Below are 23,088 nucleotides of genomic sequence, written 5' to 3'. Positions count from 1 at the left end.
ATAACAAATTTACATGAAAACAACATTACATTTATATTGCAATGCTCATGCTAGCGAGATACAGCTGGGCCTCATTATCATTTCAGTCACTTGTTGCAACGGCAAGAACACCTTGTTTAAGGGCGGGGAAGAGAGGGGGGGAGGTAATTTGTGTTTTCCGGGAAATTTTTCTGTCAATCGTAGAACCATACAAATTGGTCAAAATTCGGGAGTCTCCCGGATAATGCGGGAGACTTGGCAGGTATGGATATGTGAAAAGGGCAGTGTCAACATATGTGTGCGTACCTTTGTCCTGGCACTGGCAGCACTAACACAGACGTAACAAACAAGCGCTCTTTGCAAAAAGAATGTGAAATGAGATGCTGCATATAACACCAAACAGCTCTGCAACCAGAGGCCGACTTAACTTGACTGCAGTGGCGTCAATTAGTGTTTCTTCCACTGTCGTTTCTAAGTCTTTTTGACACATACTCAGAGAGTGGATTGTTTATTCTTGTGTGCTTCCCGGCACCAGCAGCATTAACACAGACGTAACAAACAAGCACTCTTTGTAAAAAGAATGTGAAATCGGACTCTGCATAAAACACCAAACAGCTCTGCAACCAGAGGCTGTAACTGAACTTGACTGCAGTGGCATCAATCTGTGTTTCTTATGTTGTTTCCAACTCTTTCTGGCACATACCCAAAGAGTGGATCATCCATTGTTGTGTGGCTGTAGACAGTTGAAAGAGAAAGAAAGTGAAATGCACTAAACCGAAATTAAATGCTGAACTATGGTGGGTGTACTGGGTTTAGCTTAGGTAACTGAACTAAATCTGATGGCGGCGACATAGAATGTTGAAAAAGAAAAAAATACGGATAGGAAAACGGTGCAATGTATGCTGTAGGTAAACACTTCATTTTGTGACTACAGTGCAATCCACTTATAACAATCAGTTTATAAAGTTCCTAGACTAGAAACGATCAGTTTGTAGTCAAGATACAACGATAATCAGTTATAACGATTGCATTTTTGGGTTTTCTCATTATCGTTATAAGTGGATTGCACTGTAGTATTCAGTGGACATCTGCTGTTTTTTTTTTGATGCAGCGACCTCCTATTGGGAAGACTGCTGGATAAAATTTGGGAAGATTTCCACTGACTTGGGACAAGCAAAATATTTGCACATCAACTGTATATAATACACAGTATTTCCACACTTAAATGCTCTTTTTCCTCAACCTGCCACAGAGATCCTGGGAAAAGTATCATGCATGAAACTATTATTCAGTTGAAGCCTTAAATACATGGTACGCTGCACAACACTGTTAGCAAGAAAGGGACCACTAGTACTTGTCTACATTGAACTGAGACAGAGTGTACAGACTGGCATGGAGCTAGACCACTTAGCTAGGGTTCTGCTGTGAAGGAAGACTTTCCACCAAACTACTAGGTTTTCATTCAATTTTAAGAGAAAAACAGGAAATTTGGAGATTGCTTTTTTATGCTAATAGTGTCACACTGTGCACATGCTTTCAAAAGTGTATGCCTAGCATCACTGTTTCCACAGTGTGCTGAAATAGTTCAAACCAAAATCTTGGGAGAAATCTACAAAACACTCAGTCGTGGCAGGTGCTAGCTCAAATAAACATTTATTAGATATCACATAAGATCAAGAATGAAAATTGTAAGACATAGAAGCAGCAAAGATAAATAGCACTTGAGTCTGACTAATACAGTGTATGCACATTTCAGATGCACATATGATGTTCTCACTGCTTGTGAAGGTATAAAAAAAAAAGAGTGAAGTGCTGGGTAGAAAACGTTCCCCAAGAATGTTAATATCAAGCTAAATAGATACACAAGCAACAAAAACAAATATATAAAATAACTATAGGAGGAATGTGTGTGGAGTATAAGAGGCTTACTTCATAAAAACGTTTATGACTGTTTACTGTAGTAACTTTTCACTTTCCAATGACTTTCAAGGGAACTAGTCCTTCTTGCACATGCCCAGTAACAAACCTCAACTTCTAGACAAGTTCAGATTGCAAATTCTCATCAATACCCTGGTGAAAACACCTTGGACAGCTAATTCCATTGGCCATAGCCTGCCAAGATAATCCCAACCTTGCCAACATTCTGTAAATGTAGCAGTGGAGTGCCTCATAGGTTCAGGCTTCTACATAGCCTAACAGATGAACAACAAAAACTTTAGTTTAACATGAGATCAACCTGCAATATTTCAATGATGTCCTACTTGCAAATGCAAATAGAAAGACTCTTTCAATGAACTGTTCAGCAAGAAAAATTACAGCACCGAGTTTCAACGTCATAGATATTTAGATTACTACTGTGATAGGGAACCTGATACTTGCGACTTACAGGCCTGTCTTACAAATGTATAATTTATTTCAGCAAGCAGAAAATATTACAAGCACAAGCTCGCACCTTTGAAACATGCTTCTACCACGTGACTGTTTATGCAGTGGAGGCACTTTTTCAAAGAGGATACTGCACTTGTAACCTTTGCTGGATGCTTACAGTGAAATTATGTGTACCCAAAAATATACAACTTCATGCCATAAACCTGCAATACCTCTCTGAAAAGCCATTTGAAAGCAGCGACGTAGCCAAGTGCGGGGAGGGGCACCACAAAATTCTTCATGTTAGCTACGTATCCATTCCCCCTTCCAAACCACTTTGAGATTATATTAGTCATCAATGAAGCACACACTAAACCATCATTTCTTTTTGTTGTTGAGAAATGTAAGGAAGTAAATATATGCTCACTGAAATTTAAAAATTTTCTAGCCATGCTGAAAATTATTTTGTATGCTGATCCTTAACTTACTTCATGGAAATTTCAAAAGACAAACTACATTAGGGCAAAGCTGAGGTTATCTTTCAACCAGCTGGAACTACAATATCACAAGTACACAGCCTCGGAGCATACCTCAAAAGCTACTCCTTGTCTAGTCAAAGCAAATAAATGACAAAAACACAACTGCAAGGAAATGCGCGACAGAAATACAAGTATAAATTAGGAACACCCTAAACAGCCAGGAAAAACACTGGACTTGAAATTACTTTGCCTGTACCATGAATATAATGAATGGTACACGAGATAGACATTAAACTTGAACAATGGAGTCTAGCCACAGACGAGATGAGTCCCAGACATTTAACTTGAACAACGGAGTCTAGCCACAGTTTCACTGCACTATGTCAAGCACAAGAACATCTCAAGTTGTATACACAACAAGAAATAGCCACAAAAGGTGCAGAAACAGGCACAACATGAGGAAAGCATTGCAACAAGCCCTGTAAAAGGGACCTACAGAAGTTGACACATGCGAGAGGAAAACACCTTAATAAAGAAGTCCAGCAGGGGCCTAGGCACTTGTAGAAACCCAAAGCAGTCATACAGTGAGAGTGGTCAAAAAACCACTTTATCCCACACCTGCAGAGCAGTCAAGGCCGTTCCCTCGCTCGGGTGGGCTATGAGTGGCTCTTCCACAGCTTCATAGATCTTGCCACACTCTTTGGCAAGGAAGTGTTCCTCTTCTTGCTTCGCAATCCAGCCACGCACACTGTTGGCTGTAGCCTCATGCGTGAGGCCACCTTCCCGCAGGTAGCATGTCCCACCCGAAATAGTGTACACCGTCTGCCGCACCCCGCACACTTGTACCTCCACCACATACTTGGGGTTGCTCGGCGGAATTTCCCCGGCATACCGCAGCACAGGTACAAATTCCACCGATATGCTCGAAGGGATCAGCCGTGGCTGCAGACCTTTCACCATGGCGTCTATTCCCAAGCGGAGAGAATCCCGCTCCGCATGGTCGAGGTGGACGCCCTGGACAAAGCGGTCGCGGGTGATGCCGTAATAGATGGTGCAGGCCTGCCACGTGTTGAGGAAGGAGCAAACCAGCTTGGCGAGGGTGCGCACAGAGGCCAACTTCATGTTGGTCACCGGGCGGAGCTCGTGAGTGTCGTCGCAGTCAAAGTCCACCAAGCTGCTACGGAGGTAGAAGTGGGCGTGGCCACTGGCTGCCTGGCCGTTGGGCAGGCTCGGCAGGCTGGCGGGGCTCAGGCGCTTGATGATATGGGGCCCTGCACAACAGCAAATTTAGAGGGGAGGAGCACTCGTGAGAGCTTCGGGCAGTCTGACTGTGGCAGTACGGCAGCACACCTGGCAAGCATGAACCTAGCACGGCTAGCTCATATAAGGCAGGAAAGGGCATTGGAAAACTAGAAAATTTATTATATTTTATGGCTAGTATACAGGTTTGACCGTGCAGCACAAAAACAATGAGCGCGCTCTGTTGCAGGCATTTGCATAGATTTGTGAGTTCATCACACTAACAGCAGCCTTTTCTTAATGATGAGCAACAAAAATGACCCCAAAGGGTACTTCATAACATAAACTTGATACAGCTGCATGACCAAACATTTCATTGCTCTCAGAGAGAAAATAAGTACTAATTAATTAATTTATCAATCCCATAATACAATACAATAATCTAAATTATCTATACTCATTTTCACCTCAAGAGGCATAGTAAAAAGTCCGGCTCCTCGCAGAGCATTACTTATTTCCCCCTTTATGTGGAGAATTAAATTATATGTAGATGCATTTTACATTAGATATATGCAATCGTATCAAGATGTACACAACATCAAATGCATTGCTTTTTCCTCTGCCAACCATATCTCGTAGGAACTACTTAGCGCGGCGCAAGAATAATGTGCAAAACCTTTTTTCTTACGGTAAAAACAAGTACAGTGCTTATGGTTGGAGTAAAATTTATTAGAAAGCAATAAAGACCATCGTAGCTTCCTCTGCACTGCAGTTTGTCAGTACAGGAAATGATATAAAAAGGTACATACAATACTCACCACACTCTACTCCATTTCGAAGTCCTTCCTGGTCAGTCGCTTCTTTCACCTTATGATAGAGAAGCGTTTATAAGTTCAAACAGCTAGTGCCACTAAATTTCTGTAATTATATCTTAGATAAATTTCTGTATTTATATCTTGGATAAATTTCTATAATTATATCTTAGATGCATTATCAACCTGCAATACACATTCTCCCTCCCACAGAGAAGTACCTTGAAATCTATAAGAATTGCCACCCTCTAGTTCACCTGCAGAAAGTTGCTGAAAACTAATGCCAAATACCACACTTCATCATTTTGGATTGTTACAGAGAGTACCGTAATATACCGAGCATCCACCCATTCCCACAATAAGCGCCACCCTCATTTTTGTAACATCTAGAAAAATACAAAAGGCCATATCCTTACACACTGCTGACCTAAGGTGTGCCCATCCCCCAGTTTTAAATGATTATCTCTAAACTTAGAGTGAGCACTTGCTCAGCATATTATGGTATATCACTGACAGTAAAATCTCTATAGACCCATTTTCAAGGTAAACAACAGCAAACAAGATGGGGGCGTCCAGTTGTCATATCCATTTCCGGTTACTGGGTGTTGTGCATGTTTTCCTATGGGGCTTGCGCAGTTAGCAGCGCATATTATTGGAGTTTGCCTCTGAATAACCGAGCTCATTACAGGCACAACTTCACGTGTCTAAGAGGTCCTAAACTAAAATGACCCGTTCGACCAAACCATTGCAAGGATATTAATGAAGAGCGGTGTTGGTACCTGTAAGTGACCTGGCCCAAAATGGCATAGCATTTTACTATGTTATGTGGAGTTTTACAGCTTTACAGGTAAGACCGCGAGTAAAGACAGCTTCACGCAGTTGCGCTTGACTACGGTATGGCGACTTACGACCACGAGTTGACAGGACATGTGTGTTTCGTATGTCGCGTGCAAAGCTACCACGCTTTATACCAAGCAGGGACGTCCCGGTGGCTTGTGGTCAAAACTCAAGGTAAGTTCTCACAACGTAGTCAGACGATACTAATGAACGTAAATTAACCTTTTTTTGTGCTTCGTACAATGCATGGTGGCACGGCAATCAACCCAATGGTTAGTTTGACAGGCGTCATGCAACACACGGATTAAGGTAACGATGAAGTAAAGGGTGATTCAAGGAGAGGCCAGGCTCTTTAAGTCGACCGTAAAATTCGGTTTCTTAACCTATCGCGCTACGACTTTGTGCAGCGTTGCCCACAGATGGTGCATTTTTTTAGTAAAATTTGCAAAGAGCGAACTTACCTGAGGAAAAAGTAAATAAAGAAAAAGGCTTAGCTCCTATGGAAACACAGCGACGCCACCGGTCTTCAAACAATACAGCGCCGTTTCGCAGGGGAGACAAGAGAAGGCGCAACGAAGGCCGCCAACGAACGAGCATATGACGCCGAGAGCCGGCGTCTTTAGCAAACAAACTTCTCTACTCAAAAGCGGCGCGCGTTCCGCAGGCGGCGACAGTCGCAGAAACAAAAACAGGCGCGGTAACAACAAGGAACTACAGTTCCTTGACTGCTAAAGACGCTGGCTCTCGGCGTCGTATGCTCGTTCGTTGGCGGCAGTTGGCGTGGCGACCGCTTGCGCCATCTCTTGTCTCCCGTGCGAACCGGCGCCGTGTTGTTTGAAGACCGGTGGCGTCGCTGCGTTTCCATAGGAGCTAAGCTTTTTTTCTTTCTTTACTTTTTCCTCAGGTAAGTTCGCTCTTTGCAAATTTCACAAAAAAGATGCACCATCTGTGGGCAACGCTGCACAAAGTCGTAGCGCGATAGGTTAAGAAACCGAATTTTGCGGTCGATTTAAAGAGCCTGGCCTCTCCTTGAATCACCCTGTAGTATCTCGACATAATGTAATCAAACATTTTCAAATGCTGCCGCGTGAATTTAGGTACACCAGCCGAGAAACGCCTCGAGTGTGCGGATGCTCCTAAAGACGCATAACTGTGGGACAAAAATATAGCGAGACTTGCAGTGTACGAATTCTTGCAGAACAGTCTGGCCCTGTCCTTTCTGGGCACCGTGTGTTATAGGTAGGGCTCCGTGTTTTCGGAGTTTATTTTTCGTGAAATTCGGAGGGTGTTTTTCGGAGTTTATTTTTTAGCGAAAATTCGGTGTTTATCGGAGTTTATTTTTCGTAAATCCCCAACTCTCCGAAATTCGAAGATTAATTTCGCTGTGTTTCCCATCAAACAATAATAAATAATAACCGGATGCAAACATATGCCAGATAAAAAATAAAACGCGCTTGTATCAATTAACATTTCTTCAGTTGAATTTGGCGTTGGTGTCATTGGCAATACTAATTTGTCCCACGACAAAAGTCGCACCCAAGTGTGGCTTCGATAAACGTCGATACCTTAATAAACTGCCGGAGGTAGCCGCAAGGAAGCTCGTAGTCATCCCATCAATCTATCCCGCGGCCGCGCGAGGTGGAGTGGTTAAGGATGCAATAGAGAAGTTTCAACTGCCCCTCTTCCCTATTTTATACAATCTCTATGGTCCATAGCTTTCACTGTTACCCCCAAAAACATACCCACTCCTTTCTCTAAATCCCAAATCCCATGGCCCAAACTGGAAACTAAAAGAGTGGCTTTTGTCGTGACTCGAATGGTACGATGACCTGTTTCCGTAAACCAACCTTGACAAGACAAGCCGCAAGACCCCCTTTTGATAATGACCCGAGGCTTGAAAGATAATTATGGTGTCATTTTCGCAGGACCATTAATCCTGCGCTGCTCAAATTGTAAAAAAAAAAAATTACTTTTTTGTTGTTGGGGGGGAAGGGAGGGGGGGGGGGAGGCTGGCATGGGCACAACAATTCGGAGTTTATCGGATAGATCCGAATTGACAGGAATTTTACCGGCGGGTGTTTTTCGGAGTTATTCGGATTTTTCCGAAAACACGGAGCCCTAGTTATAGGGCAAGTAACTTTTTATTAAACAGTTCATTTTTCTCATAATAAAATGGCTTATCAATATAAAGCGCACATATTCCCGTATTAATAGACCCCCCCAATAATAAAAAGACTACGAGGCTGTTCTTCGTTGATAACTTCGTTTTAATTAAATAATTTGTTACGTTAATGAAACCCTCTTGGCCTGGCCGACTCGGCGTCTTATTTTGTCAATGAAAGGCTCATCGACACACGTTTTATATTTGATGTTCAGGCGTTTCGGTGGCAAGATATGATTGCATCGCCGTTCATGTGCGACGGTGACGACAGCAATGTTCATCACGTGGAAAACAAAACAAAATCACTTGGGAGAGTTGGTTGACAGCTTCTCGAGGTCGCATAGTGCATCGGTGGGCACAATGCCAGGCATTTGGGTGGAATTTACCTTTGCACAGCAACACCAAAAACGATTTGACACGGAGTAAAACCCCATAAATGATTCCGAACCTGAAAGCATTTTGGCAACGAGGTGCCTGTTGGGGGGAAACCTTAAGTCGCCAAAAGGTTTATACAGTAGGACTAAGCGATGAGTTAAAAAGCTTTACTCGATTAATCATTACCCTTTAATCAATTGCATTTACCTTCAAGCATAATACCTAAAAGAAGTGCAAAAGCAACACAATTTGTTCTCTATTTCTTTCTATGTCATTGATGGTGAAATGTAGACTTATAGGAAACTTGACGAATTTGACTGCACTGCCCACAAAAAGAGAAGCCAATTTTTTGTGTCTTTCCCTTTTGCCTGTCTTTTAAGGCAATTTTTTTTATTTTTTTTTGGGGGGGGGGGGGGGGGGGGGGATTTACATTTCCAGTTAACGAAGGGCATCTGGCACACCCCAATGGGGGACTAAGGATTAATTTCGACCGCCTGGGCATCAAAAGATGCCCAGGCGAAAGGAAAACACGGGTAAACAATTTTAAAGATCAAATAACTTTACAGTATCATTTACCACTTCTAATTACTCTGTATGACAATCATAGGGAATGCTAAAGTGCTTTACTTTGGAATGCAACAGTGCAACCTCCTAAAATCGATAAATATGTGCAAAGCTGTAAAGGAGGTATCTTTTCCTACTCCCATGAATTCCTAACTCAAAACCCAACCGATGAACCACTTAAAAAAAAAAAATTAATTGTGATTAATAAGGCATTAAACAATTAATCGCAAACTAAATCAATCAGTTGCCCAGCCTTACTGCAGTATAACTCCATTATAACAAACCTTGATATGACGAAAATTTTGGTCTGTTGTAAAAGGAGTATGCAGAATGCAGATCTCACTACAGCCTTGGAGGTGGATTACACCTGGAGTCTGTCCTAACCAGCGAGATTGATGAAATGAAAATGTATATTAGAAAGAGCTGGCTTATTGAAACTTCTGAACTTCAAAAACGGGTAATGATCTGTTATTAAGCTGTACTGATGATCGTCACCAACGTGCGCTTTGGGTCATACGAGGCTCCTGAGCCACCAAGCGCATGGCAGCAGTACGCAAAATGGATGCCACAGCGGCCACCGCTACCTCACCAAAGCCGCATAATGTCTGAAATAATAACTGCTGTCAAAGAGTTTGCTATAATGGAATAATGAACTACTTACAAACTTCCCAAATATAGTCCATTATATCCAAACGTATGTTATAACAGAATCTGTAGGGTGATTTCAGATAAGATTGAACAGGGGGTAGCTGGTCGACCTTTTTAATTTGCTTCATAATTTTATATGTTATTTCCCGATGTCCAAAATAAACAAAATCAGAATTATTTTCACCAAGAAAAAAAATTGTCGGACGCAAAAAATCGTACATCACGAAGAGGTGGAAAGTCGCATTTGCTTGCATAGCCGGAGGGGGCAACTTTGGTGATTAATAACTAAAGTTATACTTCTTAGGTGAGCTTAATAATGTTTTAGTACAATCTATATGTACTTATCAATACGAAAAAAAATATTGTTGTTCTTTAGTTTGTTTTAAAAAATAAATAAAAAACATCAATTTCGGCTCCTTGACCGTTTTTCCCCCAAGTTCGCAGGCCTGTATCTTAAAAAATAATTTAGTCAGAAACGTCACATTTTAAGTAAATACACTGCTTATAAATGTAAGTAAAGTCACTAAAATTCAAATTTATTTAAGCGCGGGTTGGGGAGATTTTGGCAAGCAAACACGAGACAAGCACCAAAATAAAAATATTTTAAGGGCGATTTAAAAAAAAATCCCGTTCTCGATTTTTTTCAAACTCTGGCCAGTCATTCTATTCTATTTGGGGGTTACTATAGATTAAAAACATGTTGCATTATATTGATGGTGTAATAGATACAGCACCTCTACTGAGCCCCTTCTGCGAAGCTCGGCACGGTGTGCGCCCCCGTTGTGCGACGCAGTTATTGCGACTTCTTACTTTGAGAGAAAAGTTTCTTTTTTTTTTTTTTTTGTTATTCAAGTATAGCAAGTAATAGTTTTTCACATCTTTAGCACGTTATAATAAATTGCGCATTATATAGAATAAATTACACAACAGATACAGGGTGATTTCAGATACGATCGAAAATAAGGTGGCTGGTCGACCTTTTTAATTTGCTTCATAATTGTATGTTATTTAACGATGTCCGAAATAAAAAAAAATAAAGATTATTTTTACCCAGAAAAAAAAATTGCCGGACGCAAAATGTTGCACATTGCGTAGAAGTGGAAAGTCGCATTTGCTTGTGTTGCCAGAGGGGTAAAATTTGGTGAATAATAACGGAAATTATACTTCTTAGGCTGAGTTTTACAATTTTTAGGCACAATCTATGTGTACATATCACTACAAAAGAAATATTTTTATTGTTTATCATGTTTAAAAAAATTGAAAAAAACATCAATTTCGGCTGCTTGACTGTTTTCACCCAACTTTACCGGCCTGCATCTTAGAAAATACTTTAGTCAGAAGAGTCATATTTTAATTCAATACGCTACTTATGAATGAAAGTAAATTAACTGAAGTTCAAATCTGTATATGCGTGGGTTGGGGAGATTTTGGCAAGCAAACATGAGACAAGCACCAAAATAAAAATATTTTAAGTGCGACATAAAAAAAAAAAAAACGTTCTTTATTTTTTTTTAGCTCTACCCAGTCATTCAACTCTATCTAGCGGTTAATATCCATTAAAAACATGTTGCATCATACTGATGGTGCAATGGATATAGCTCCTCTACCAAGCCCCTTATCCGAGGCTCGGCACGGGGTGTCCCTGTGTTGCGACGCAATGATTGCAACTTGTTATTTTGCGAAAAGAGAGAAAAATAATATATATATATATATATATATGTATGAAAACGTGGCATCGGGGTCGTTGGAGCAAAAGTGCTCCACATGCACCGAGTGGGCGGACACAACATTCGCCGCGCCTTTGCAACCACAGCCACTCCCCGGGAATGCTGTCAATTGCTGACCCTCTTGCCATCAACCTTGACAAGAAATGAAGTCCAGAAAATCATCCCAGAGGCATCGATCTACATCATTAATAGGTCCCGGAAGCTGAGGGAAGACCACAGCGTGTGGTATGTGCTCGATCCCTATACAAGGTGTAAGGTGAGCCCTGAAAACATATCTGCAGCGGTTGAGTACTACATGAAAGACGAGTTTGAGTGTTCTAGGCAGAGTCCCAATCAGAAGGACGTCATTTCCGTTGTGCTCGATGGCCAGAAAACGCTTAAGCCGAAACGCTTTATGACACAGTCAATCAGAGAAGCGTTTCGTGTATATAAAAGTGACCATCCCGCCTCCGGCATTGGATTGACAAAGTTTTACTCCCTGCGACCCCGTTGGGTTAAATGCGATCCCCAGCAAGCAGCGTGCGTTTGTGTGTACTGCGAAAACTATAACCTCTGTGTCGCCTCTCTACAAAACGCTGCTGGCTCGCAACCTGACGCCGCCGAATTGAACTCGGCATTCATTTGCAACCCGCCATCGCGCCAGTGCCTTTTAGGCGAATGTGACCATTGTCCCAAAGGCCAGTCACTTACACTCGAAAAACTCATCATTTCCGAGGATGAAGAGATAGTTTTGGCAGCATGGGAGTCAGGCGAGCTCGTCAAAAAGACTTTAGATCCGGTCACTTTTCTGGAAGAGCTTCGTGTGTCGGTCTCAAGGTGGATGATCCACAACCATATCAGACAGGCGCAAAGCAAAGTCATCTATGAAGAAAAGCAGTGCGTGCAGCGGGGTAGCATTGTCTTCCACTTCGACTTTGCTGGAAACTGGACTGTTATCAGGGGTGGAACTTATGAAATGTACTTGGGAGCAGCCACGGGAGCAGCAGAAACAGCTGTTTTGGAGCAGGTTTGGAGCAGCTAAAACTTCATTCTGGAGCAGGCTAGGAGCAGCTCAGATCAGTTTTCATTGCACTTCAGCTTGTGTCTTAGACAAGCACGGGAGCAATTTCGATTGTGCTTAGCAGCACAGATGAACATGACTGGTTGGGACCTAGGTAGATGGGATAACAGTGTAACAAATGCGAAAACTTGAAACTTTGTGAGCCTTAATGAGAATAAAAAAGCAAGTACCATGTGTTTCTGAAGATAGCGTCGTTAATATTTTCTGAGTGGCTTTCAGCTGCTTAAAATACAAGCTAAACTGCTTATCGCACAATCCACACGTGCTCGACCATAGCTATGGCTCGACATAGTAATTATATGTGCGAGCCACGTGACGGGCGTAAGCAACGGACTTGCAGTTGCGCGGTAGAATAGGGCAACAAATTTCAAGTTTAACCTATTCTGCAACTGAATATCGAAGCAGCAGACTACGATTAACGAAGTTTTCGTACTGGAAGCGATAAGCAGGAGCAAGGTTAACAAACGCCGAGCAGATCTACCGCTCGCGTGAGAGCTGTTGGCCGGCAAGGTTTCGGATCGGACAAAGGTTCAAAGAAGTTTATTGGCTTTACTTGCATACAGCCGAGAGCCTGAGGCAGCCAAAAGGCAGAAGCTCGTGCATCCAAGTGCAGGCTGCCTCCTCAGCTGTATGTTAACAACCAGAGAATACATGTGAATGAAACTTATTTGTACAGGTTTATTACACGTTTCAGTTCTATCAAATCACGATTTATCTTGCCAGAATGCGGCTCCAACTTCTGACGATGAAGTACTAAAAGGAATCGTTTACTCATTTGTTTTCAACTGGCTGACGTCCGGATCGGGGGGACCTCACCTAGGCCGACTTGCTTAACCGCTTATGGTTGAAGAATAACAATCCAGTCGCAGGTTGTGTAGCGCTTGGAATCCGACCCCCGAGTTTTTTCGCGCGCTTCCGACTCGGGATACACAAGAATAAAAAGAACAAAGGATTGCAAGGCCGACAAAGCTAAACGCGCTCATTGTTGCCAATCGAGTCAATAAAAAGCGAAACCAAGACAAAATAAAATTTTTTTTGGCGCACGTTTTGCGATTTAGCGCAGAATGGCGCAAGGTATTGGCTGTGGCGCGGTTTCCGCAACATGGCACAGGATGGCGCAGACAAATGCGCCGGGCGCAAAAGGGCGCAAATGGCGCAGCCGTTCCACCCCTGTGTTATCCTTCCTGACGAGATTCAAGCGTACCACTGGGAAACAAAACAGGTCTCAATATTTACGTGTGTGGTGACGACTAGAAAGTCGACATACACTTTTGCCGTCATCAGTGACGACTTGCATCATGACTCCGCTCATCTGGCTGTACAAAAAGTGAGAGAGTGGGTGGATGACAACCTTGCTGTGTACTCTCATTTGACTTATGTAAGTGACGGTGCCGCCAGTCACTTCAAGAATCGCTTCCAACTTCATGAATTCCAAAAAAATGTTTTTCCCAAGGCCCAATGGCCACTGGGCACGGAAAAAACGCGTGTGACGGAGTTGGAGGACTCGTCAAACACCAAGCAATGCTTCACAACTTGAGACAGCTCCCAGGAAAGGCCATACAGACTGCGAAATGCATAGTTTCCCAAAAACTAAAAGGAGTGAATTTCACAATTTTGGACGAGGACGAGGTTGTTAAATTCCGTGAACGCAAAAATGAAGGGTGGGTGGGAGTGCGCGCCTTTCCTGGTATTCAGTCGTGGCATGTGTGGCTATGCAAAACATCAGAAGCTTCGACCTGTGACTTGGAAGTGGGACGGACTGTCGGGTCCCCTTGGAAGAAACTCTAAGTGCACACCGTCAGAAAATGTTTGCGTCAAAATCTGTCAATTTTGAAACCTACGAAGGCAGAACTGTGTTGTATATGATCTGTAATTTATTATATTTATTGCTCAATTTATTATAACGTGCCAAAGATGTGACAAACTATTACTTGCTATACTCGAATTAATAAAAAAGAAACTTTTCTCTCAAAGTAAGAAGTCGCAATAACTGCGTCGCACCACGGGGCGCACACCGTGCCGAGCTTCGCAGAAGGGGCTCGGTAGAGGTGCTGTATCTATTACACCATCAATATAATGCAACATGTTTTTAATCTATAGTAACCCCCAAATAGAATAGAATGACTGGCCAGAGTTTGAAAAAAATTGAGAACGGGATTTTTTTTAAAATCGCCCTTAAAATATTTTTATTTTGGTGCTTGTCTCGTGTTTGCTTGCCAAAATCTCCCCAACCCGCGCTTAAATAAATTTCAATTTTAGTGACTTTACTTACATTTATAAGCAGTGTATTTACTTAAAATATGACGTTTCTGACTAAATTATTTTTTAAGATACAGGCCTGCAAACTTGGGGGAAAAACGGTCAAGGAGCCGAAATTTATGTTTTTTATTTATTTTTTAAAACATACTAAAGAACAACAATATCTTTTTCCGTATTGATAAATACATATAGATTGTACTAAAACATTATTAAACTCACCTAAGAAGTATAACTTTAGTTATTAATCACCAAAGTTGCCCCCTCCGGCTATGCAAGCAAATGCGACTTTCCACCTCTTCGTGATGTACGATTTTTTGCGTCCGACATTTTTTTTTCTTGGTGAAAATAATTCTGATTTTGTTTATTTTGGACATCGGGAAATAACATATAAAATTATGAAACAAATTAAAAAGGTCGACCAGCCACCCCCTGTTCGATCTTATCTGAAATCACCCTGTAATAAGCAAAGTTGGCTCAATGGCATAGATAGGCAGGCCAACCAAACTTCACAAATCGGCATGTTATAACCAAATTTCTGCTGTAAACTGATCTGCTGAAATGAAATTATACTGTACACAGTAAACCCCCATGTGCAATTAGTTAATTAAAAACTGATACATAGCAATTATACTATTCTAACCAGGGTTCTGATATAGCATACATATCATTCACTCGAGCTGGTTTCACAAAGGGAGATCTCCTGCTCAATTTCGGTTTAAATTAAAAAGGGCACTTGACGACAACTTACTTCTAGGAGTTTCTCGGGAGTCATAGCAACAAACGTGGCCGTCGCTGGAAGCCTGCAACAACCCAATGAAAAGCCACCTTTTGAGACAATTGCGAACCGATCACAATTCAGATCACAACAAAGTCACGCCAGGAAACAGCAAAAGCAGACCTGGCTGCATACCTACCTGCGTTTCGAGTACGCAGGACCGAGCACGGTTTGCAGGCAATGGTCCACGTCTCTGTGCAAGACGCTGCCGGGAGCCGAGCACCGCTGGATTTTAGTGAGAATCTGCAGCACTGCGTGGACAGGGATAACATATTGCTGAGGATAATGTCAACCATTCTGTACGCGGGTGCCTGACGTTAACGCTAGTCTGGGGCAAGCCCTAGACCTGACCGCAGAAATCAAAAAGCTCACACCCCGTCAAAAATATTTCAGAGGCTCAGCAAGTTAAGGAAACAAAATTAAGAAGGGCGATAAGGAAAGCGGTTCTCAAATTCAACGTTTACCGGAGGGCCATAAAGGTTTTGTAAATGCAGGCAGTTGACAAATGTTCCTCGAAATTAAGTAAAAAAAACACCCACATAAACTAGATAAATACTTGGTAAATGATGGTTTTTGTATTACCACCAATTAACTATGCAATTTGCATGCCACAATTTTTGCATTTTGTTGCCCATTTAATAAATCTACAGTGTTCAACTATACCTCTAAAGGCCCGTTCACACTCTTGCGACCGTGTAAGACCGAGAAAGACCAGACCGGTTTTTAAGCCTCTTGCGATCTCTTAGGACCTGCTCCGCTGCATTGCATCCGGTCCTAAGAAGTCACAAGAGGCTTAAAAACCGGTCTGGTCTCTCGCGGTCTTACTCGGTCGCAAGAGCGTGAACAGCGCTTAAGACTACTTGCAGCAGACTAGGCAATGAACGGCAGCACAGGCAACCCAAAATGCCCGACTCACACTCAGAATCGGCGTACTGGTCGACCAGCTCCTCGTTGTGTACAAAAATGGCCTGCAACAGATTCACCAGGCGCTGTTTCTCAATGGTTTGAACGACGTAGCTGTCTGGATGGCGCTTCTCCAGGAGCTTCTTCAGACGTCCTGGACAGGAACACAGGAAGGTCTTCCAAAAGTGCGAACACTTAGGCTTAGACGGCGCTGGAGATACTCCATTGCAAAATTATGTAAGATGTGTGCCAAGGGATCAATGAAACTGAATACCTGAGCAGTTGAAGAGAGTGTCCATTTTTATTTTTGTTACTCTCCTGTGCACGCCAAAAGTGGTGCTTTAACTCTCCATATTGTGCCTATTCAAATCAATCAATTTGATTGATGGATTTCTCATCCCTTATTTCCGTCGGCACTCTGTGCCATTTTTAGACATGTGACACCATCTAGGATATTACAGAGGAACTCCACTCTAAGTTTTGGTTTTTGCTTTTCCGCGAGGGGGCAATTTTTCCAGTGTTACTTGAATGAAGTATGTTCTCCGAGCATGTACTTGTCAGTGGCGTAACCAGGATTTTATTTCGGGGGGGGGGGGGGGGGGGGGAGTCCAATGGCATGAATTCCCCCCCCCCCCCAAATGACGAAGCAGGGTGAGCTCGGCGGTACAGACGCTCGCGCCAAAATTAGCGAGGCGGTGTTTTGTCATTTTTGAAAACGGAGCAAGCTTCATTTACAGGAATACGGGCGTGGTGGCTCACTGTCGTCGTAGTTGAGGACCACAAAGTTTAAAAGCTGCCTCACAGCATGCAACTTTACCCGTTTTTAGAGGTAGCACTGCATTACCAACGTGTGAAGGCCAGACAAAACACAAGGACAGCTATAGACCAACGTCTGCTCTGTTTCATGGGCGCCGCCATGTTTGTTTATGCTTATGCATTAACACAGTAAAGGGGGGGGAGCGGCGGAGGGCTGCGCTTTTTGCGAGACTCCGTTTAATTTAAAAAAAAACCTTTGCACATATTGTAGTGCACAAACGTCGAAAAGGCATAGTCACGAAGCTCCAAAAACAACACTAATGCCAAGAGTGCTGTCAAAAGCAAAAACCTTGTTTTATGCGCAGATCCTCTCTTCACAAGAGCCTGTGCATGCGATTATTATTTCACATTTTTATCACTGGGGGCTAGGAATTCGGACACTGGTCTATAGGCAACCTGCAATGCCGTTTGGTTTGGTGCTGTCTAGTGACTGAAGCAAGAAACATTGGGTATGGTTGGGAGTGGCAGCTGCATTGTTCAAACGTGAGCTATTACTCTGGTGGCGCTGCTTAGACTAGTGTCTGAAGCAAGAAATACTGGGTAGGCCAGGAAGCCGTGATTGCCTAAAATGCAGCCCAAAAAAGAAAAATCTTGACGCTGAAGTTCTTGGCACTTTTATTTTTGCTTCCCTGGCACTTTTATTTTCGCTGAATTTACTGATTTGACTCGACTTAAAGAAATGCTACTTAGAAGTTACAAGGCTCACCCAGCACCGTCATGACACACCCAGACTCTGCAACTTTAGAGCGTCCGCCATGGTGGTGGCAAGACTGCAGAAGGCAGGAAACAGCAAGGATTCGGGTGTCGTAGTCCGGACAGGAGAGAAGGACGCACAGCACCTTGAAGCCACCCAGTTGCAACATTCGGTGTGTCATGTTTGAGTGGAAGGAGACTGAAAACAGCAATGACCACACATTTTTGGCAACAGAAGGAAGCACCAATGAAAGAATGGTCACCAAGCTGGTCATTGGATCCTAAGGCTAGCTGTTAACACTCAACCAATAGGCCATTTGCTATATTCCCAAGCGCCCCGGCCCGCACTTAAGGAATTATGGGAACGGTGTTCCTTCAGCTCCCTAGTGATCAGTAATTTCGACCAATTCTATGGTTACAGAGTTTTTGAGCGTAATTCAGAGTCACCCTGAACAAGCGCCTTATAAAGCCCAAGGGCCTGTTATATCACTTTTAAAATTTCTCGCCACTGTCAGCATTTTTGATACTGTGCATGTGATCCACCTTTCAACCTGACCCTGAGCTGCAGAAATCTCTTACAATATTATCAATCTCGTGATTGTTGTTTTAGCGGGAATTGCTTAAAAACAGGATTTGTGAACTCGTGAAGTTAGACTCGTTGCACAACAGGAGAACGATTTGTAGACTGACATATTTGTATAAGATTGTAAATGATATAACTGATTCGGCCAGAGCTACTCAGTCACATCTATAGGCTGTTTCATACTTAGCGAGCAATGCTGTCAAAGCTACTGGCGCGAGCGCGTGGCTTCATCATATGGTTTTGTTCGCGCAAGAACGCGAGCAAAAGATCAACGAGATCAAGCCCCACGCTCGCGCCAGTAGCTTTGACAGCGTTGCGCACTAAGTATGAAACAGAGTACACTTGCACGTTCCTCGTAGGTCTAGTAGACTTTATACTTTTTTTTACCCTACCGATTTGTACCATGCTGCACCCCAAAGCCGTGTACAGAAAGAGTTTGGTCAATGGGAGGCGCGGGCAGAGCCAGGGCGTGCACCATACTCAGAAAGAGGGCTTGACATGCTCTCTTGGCCAACCAGAAGCCTAAAAGAATCCCCTAGCAGTGGTACCGAGAAACTGTTTTAATCAAAGGTTTATGTTGGTATATGGTTTTAGTAAGAGTGCAAGAGTGAAGTGTATTAACCCTTTATGGTTGAAAATAGGGTGCACGTGATGTTTCCATCATGATCATGCAGAAAGATGTAAGAAACTAATGTGCCGCTGAACTCTGTTTTGCTCGGACAGTGTGTGACCGCTCAGACAGCAGATTCCCGGCGCTTGGCTACGGATTACATCATTGTTCCGCTAGTCACATTCTTCCACAATGATTTTGGGCGACTGTGATTGAAACACGCGCACCATATTTTCAGTTACTGAGAGTTACTCCGACGCACTTGTTAAGTTTGTTTCTCGTGACCACTGCCAGGGTATTATTTTCGGCTTCTGGCTGGCCACATTCAAATTTGTGAAATTGCCTTGGAACACGCCCAGCCCGCTTTCGGCCAATGGCGCCTCCTCATTTGTCTCCTATACTTCCCAACGAACGACCAAGCTTTCTGCATATACGGCTCTGCTGCACCCATGACATGCCTAACTGACGTATAACCATTTGTGACAGATTTGTGGGAATGTTAGTATTGATATTTTTTATGAAGAGCATATATTTCGAAAGTGTGTTGAGACTACTGTTTTGTCCTAACATTTAGTTTTTATCCTGTTTAAAATTTTACTACTAATTAACTCATTGATAAGTGCACCACTAAGGAGGCATTGTTGGTGGGTCACTCAAAATAAAAACAAAACAAAAAGCCGAAAACTCACAACAACAAAAACCAGGGTTTAGCTCGGAGTCAGTGGGGCTGTTTATAGCATTTTTACCGTTTCTAACTTAAAGGAGCTGTGCAACAATTTCAGTGCTTTGCTTAAATAATTTGGGAGTTGGTGTCTCGACCTTTCTGAAGTAAAGAACAAAAAAACGCTTTTGCCTGCATGTCCTACTTTTTATTTTAAAAATGGACAAAGATAGAGGTTTTCGGCACCTCTCAATTCCTTCACCATCTTTTGAGTCACGTGGTGTTCCGGTGAAGCTCTCTCTCTAGAGCCATCAGTGAGCAGCGAGAACTCATCCGCTCGCGACCGCATGACGGGTGCTGGCGCAGTGCGAACAATATGGTGAAAGGAAAGTCTCATCCGGGTCCGGCCATCCCCATCCCCCTCCGGCTTCTGGCGGCTGTTCGCGGTAGCAGGTAGAGCTGACGGTTTTGTAGACCTAGGATACATGGCGCCACTAAAACCCCATATAATAAGAGCTTTGTCGATGATACCAGGTTTTGATGCATTTATATTTACGTTGGAACAAGACTTATAGAAAAGTTACCTTTTATTGAGCAGGTATTCGCACAACTTGGCATTTTTCTACAAGACGCCCATTGACATCATGCCGCGTGAGTTTCATGGCCGCCGCTCGCAGCTGCAGGTCGGGGAATATTCTAATTTTTGCCTCGCTATTACACGGCAGAATCGCAACATTTTGAAGGAAGGAGGCGTGTTTTCTGTCCTTTGTGACAAGATAAGCAATGTCAAAAGTGGAAGATACCAATTCTTTCAACATTAAATTGTTGCACAGCTCCTTTAATATCAGCGTCTTCGGAGCTGTACGAAAATGATAATGATGCAAGAGATTTCTGCAGCTCACCCAGGTTCAAGGGTGAACAGCATGCACAGTATCTAAAACGCTGATGCTCACGAGAAATTTTAAAAGATATATGACTGGTCCTTCGGCACTATGCGATGCTTGTTTAGGGTGACTCCGAATTACACCCGAAACTGTGTAACCATGGGATTGGTCGAAATTACCGATCACTAGGGAGCTGAAGGAACACCGTTCCCATGGTTCCTCAAGTGTGGGCTGGGGTGCTTGGTGGATTTAGCAAATGGTCTATTTAGGCAAGGGCAAATTACCTCCCTCGCAAGCTAGCACTGGTGTCTGAAGTGTTCCGAAGGAAGTGTAGAGGTGGGAAAGACGGAGGGGGGGAAGGGGTTGACGCCATTACACAAAAGTGCCTGGGAAGCGACTGCCCCCCTCCCCCTGTTCGGCAGTCGGACCAAGGTCCGACTGCTGGAGAAAGGCAATATTACACATAACGCTATCGGTACTGCCTACTAGGGGTGGGACTGCTATCTGCATACAGATCATCACATTAATGCTGATCTGCTAGAAAAACAAGTGAGTAAATAAGGACCTAAAAAAAGGCCACACACCTTCACTCCTGTGGTGGTATGTAATGCTGACCACAGTTCTGATGCATTCCTTCAGGAGATTGAGGAAAGGAGCTGCTTGGACATCTAAAACAAAGGGGGAGAAAAAAAAGAAGTGAAAGTCACTCTTAAGCTACAAATCTGTCTCTAATGGCATGAATGATTGAGAATGAATGTGAGCTACCATGTTCAGCAGGGCCGTACCCAGAAAAAAATTTCAGGGGGGGTTTTCGGGGACAACGGCGGCCATTTTGAAAGTGTCTATTGTCTTATTTTCGCCTATGAATCATGTGCATCAGTGGCATATAATGGAGAGTTGCAGCAAACCGGAGAACCGGTCCCGGTTTGGTACCCGGTAGCCGACCGGCGCCACTGCGCGTGCGCAGAGGTGGAGATTAAAATCGGCTGGCTGCAAGTGCACTGACCAGGGCCGTACCCAGAAAAAAATTTCGGGGGGGTCAGAACCCCCAACCCCCCCCCTGGTTACGGCCCTGATGTTCAGTACGCTAAAGAACATATGAAGCTAATGCAGCTAAAAAGTACAAACATCAAGTTTGATTATGTAATGCAAACAAAGATGAAACGTAGATATGTTTTGGGTAAAACTGTTTACACTAACATAATGACTCATTTACACGAGAATCACTATATCCTAGCAGGGACCAGCATGGTTTTCAGTCTAGTATATCTTGTGCACCATTGTTGACCGAATTCCGTCATGGCTTTGCATTGGCAATCGAATGTGGTACCAGTCCTCTACAAGTAGCATGAACTAAAAGAATGGTCTTCACCTTTCAGGATGCAGAGGCTAACTTGCGGTGGAATGCACTTGAAGGACGGTGGCAGGTCAAGGAGAACACTCCACGAGACCTGATAAATGTCTCCATAGTCCATGGCCCAGACGTCTGCCACATTCCGCTTGACTTGCAGCACAAGGACTCTCCGCGCTTGTTCACCAGATGACTTCAACCCGACGATGCTTCCGACTGAGGGCGCATCCTCCAGGGCTCCGTCCTCCCCGAGAGACTCCAGGAACCCCGTTAGGGCCTTGGTGAGCGCCTGGACACCTTCTCTGGTCTCTGCGCTGCAGTATACCCACAAATGCTGATCGTCCTGGCAGCCAACAACGTCGAGTTTCGACAACGTGCCCACATGTAGTCGCTTCTGTTGAGGCGTTTCGAACAGGGAGTCGGGCCCTTCGTGCCTGTTGTGGCCACCGACCCACGCTGTGGCAGCTCCTGCCGGAATCTTGCGGGCCTCGAATGGTCGGCTGAACGTGACTACGTAAGTCAGGGGCCTTATCCTCTCCACTGCCTTGCCGAGAAAGAGCTTCCAGCGCTTGATGCCCGCTTGGCCTTGCAAAATCTCGACACTACCTTGGAGTGATCGAAGGAGCCCGGACTCGTAGAACAACCTGACATCCCGCCCATTCACCGCGCAGATCCTTGGGTGGACGGTCGAGTCCGTGTTGCACAGGTTGAGCAGAAGTCTCATGAAGGTGACGTTGTTAAGAACCATCCAACGCCCCTGCGGGTCTTGTTTGAGAGCTAGGCGGATTTTGTAGAGGATTGTCAAGGCTTCCTGGCAAATGGTGCAGACGTAGACGCCCGCGACACACTTACGCTCCAAGTGCAGTGTAGCGAAGCACGCAACAAAAGATCGGGTCATGTCGAAGAAAGTTTCACACCGAGGAGTTCGACCGGCCCACTTACCAATCTCCGCCTCATCACCAGACGTCGTCGATCTGTCTGACAAGCCGAAACTCATGTCGCGGGTGGGCGACTCGACTATCGACGACGTGATCAAGTGACTGGTCGTATTAAGCAACTGTAGTCACCCGCGCAAAATCAATCACACGCGAAGCCCGCACAGCGGTCTATTCACACGATGCATCTTCTTGGCGCCGTTGGCGCAATCGGGCGCAATGTTGGCGAATCTTGTGTCGCGAAACTAGGTTTCGGCAGTTTACGGGTTGTGATGGGACGAATCCTTATCCGAATCGAGACTCGATTCGGAAGAGTAGCCGAATCTCAAGCGACTCAGAAAAGTTCGGAAAGATTCGGAGCGTTGTCGTG

The 23,088-nt window shown here is 43.9% G+C and overlaps 1 protein-coding gene across 1 annotated transcript; it reads right to left on the bottom strand.

The window, feature by feature from the left end:
* Nucleotides 1–1,606: 1,606 nt before the first annotated feature.
* LOC115310974 lies at nucleotides 1,607–23,083 on the bottom strand. The gene is made up of 8 exons (XM_029969468.4): nucleotides 21,805–23,083; nucleotides 21,017–21,100; nucleotides 17,708–17,893; nucleotides 16,199–16,339; nucleotides 15,422–15,533; nucleotides 15,256–15,307; nucleotides 4,883–4,931; nucleotides 1,607–4,096 (listed from the first exon to the last, which is right to left on the bottom strand). The coding sequence occupies exons 1-8, from the start codon at nucleotides 22,778–22,780 to the stop codon at nucleotides 3,420–3,422; spliced, it is 2,277 nt and encodes a 758-aa protein (XP_029825328.2). The 5' UTR covers nucleotides 22,781–23,083; the 3' UTR covers nucleotides 1,607–3,419.
* Between the last annotated feature and the right edge of the window lie 5 nt (nucleotides 23,084–23,088).

The sequence above is a fragment of the Ixodes scapularis genome, unplaced genomic scaffold (assembly GCF_016920785.2).
Source record: "Ixodes scapularis isolate PalLabHiFi unplaced genomic scaffold, ASM1692078v2 PGA_scaffold7__128_contigs__length_106722199, whole genome shotgun sequence".
NCBI classification, from domain to species: domain Eukaryota; kingdom Metazoa; phylum Arthropoda; class Arachnida; order Ixodida; family Ixodidae; genus Ixodes; species Ixodes scapularis.
The sequence above is the reverse complement of the archived record's forward strand: the minus strand, read 5'-3'. Positions and strand labels throughout refer to the sequence as shown.

Coding starts and splice junctions, on each gene's coding strand:
- LOC115310974 (XM_029969468.4), bottom strand. CDS start 22,780: ATGAGTTTCGGCTTGTCAGACAGATCGACGACGTCTGGTGATGAGGCG. Junction 21,101..21,804: donor TAGCCTCTGCATCCTGAAAG/GTGAAGACCATT, acceptor CCTTTGTTTTAG/ATGTCCAAGCAGCTCCTTTC. Junction 4,097..4,882: donor TCGAAATGGAGTAGAGTGTG/GTGAGTATTGTA, acceptor GCTGTTGTGCAG/GGCCCCATATCATCAAGCGC.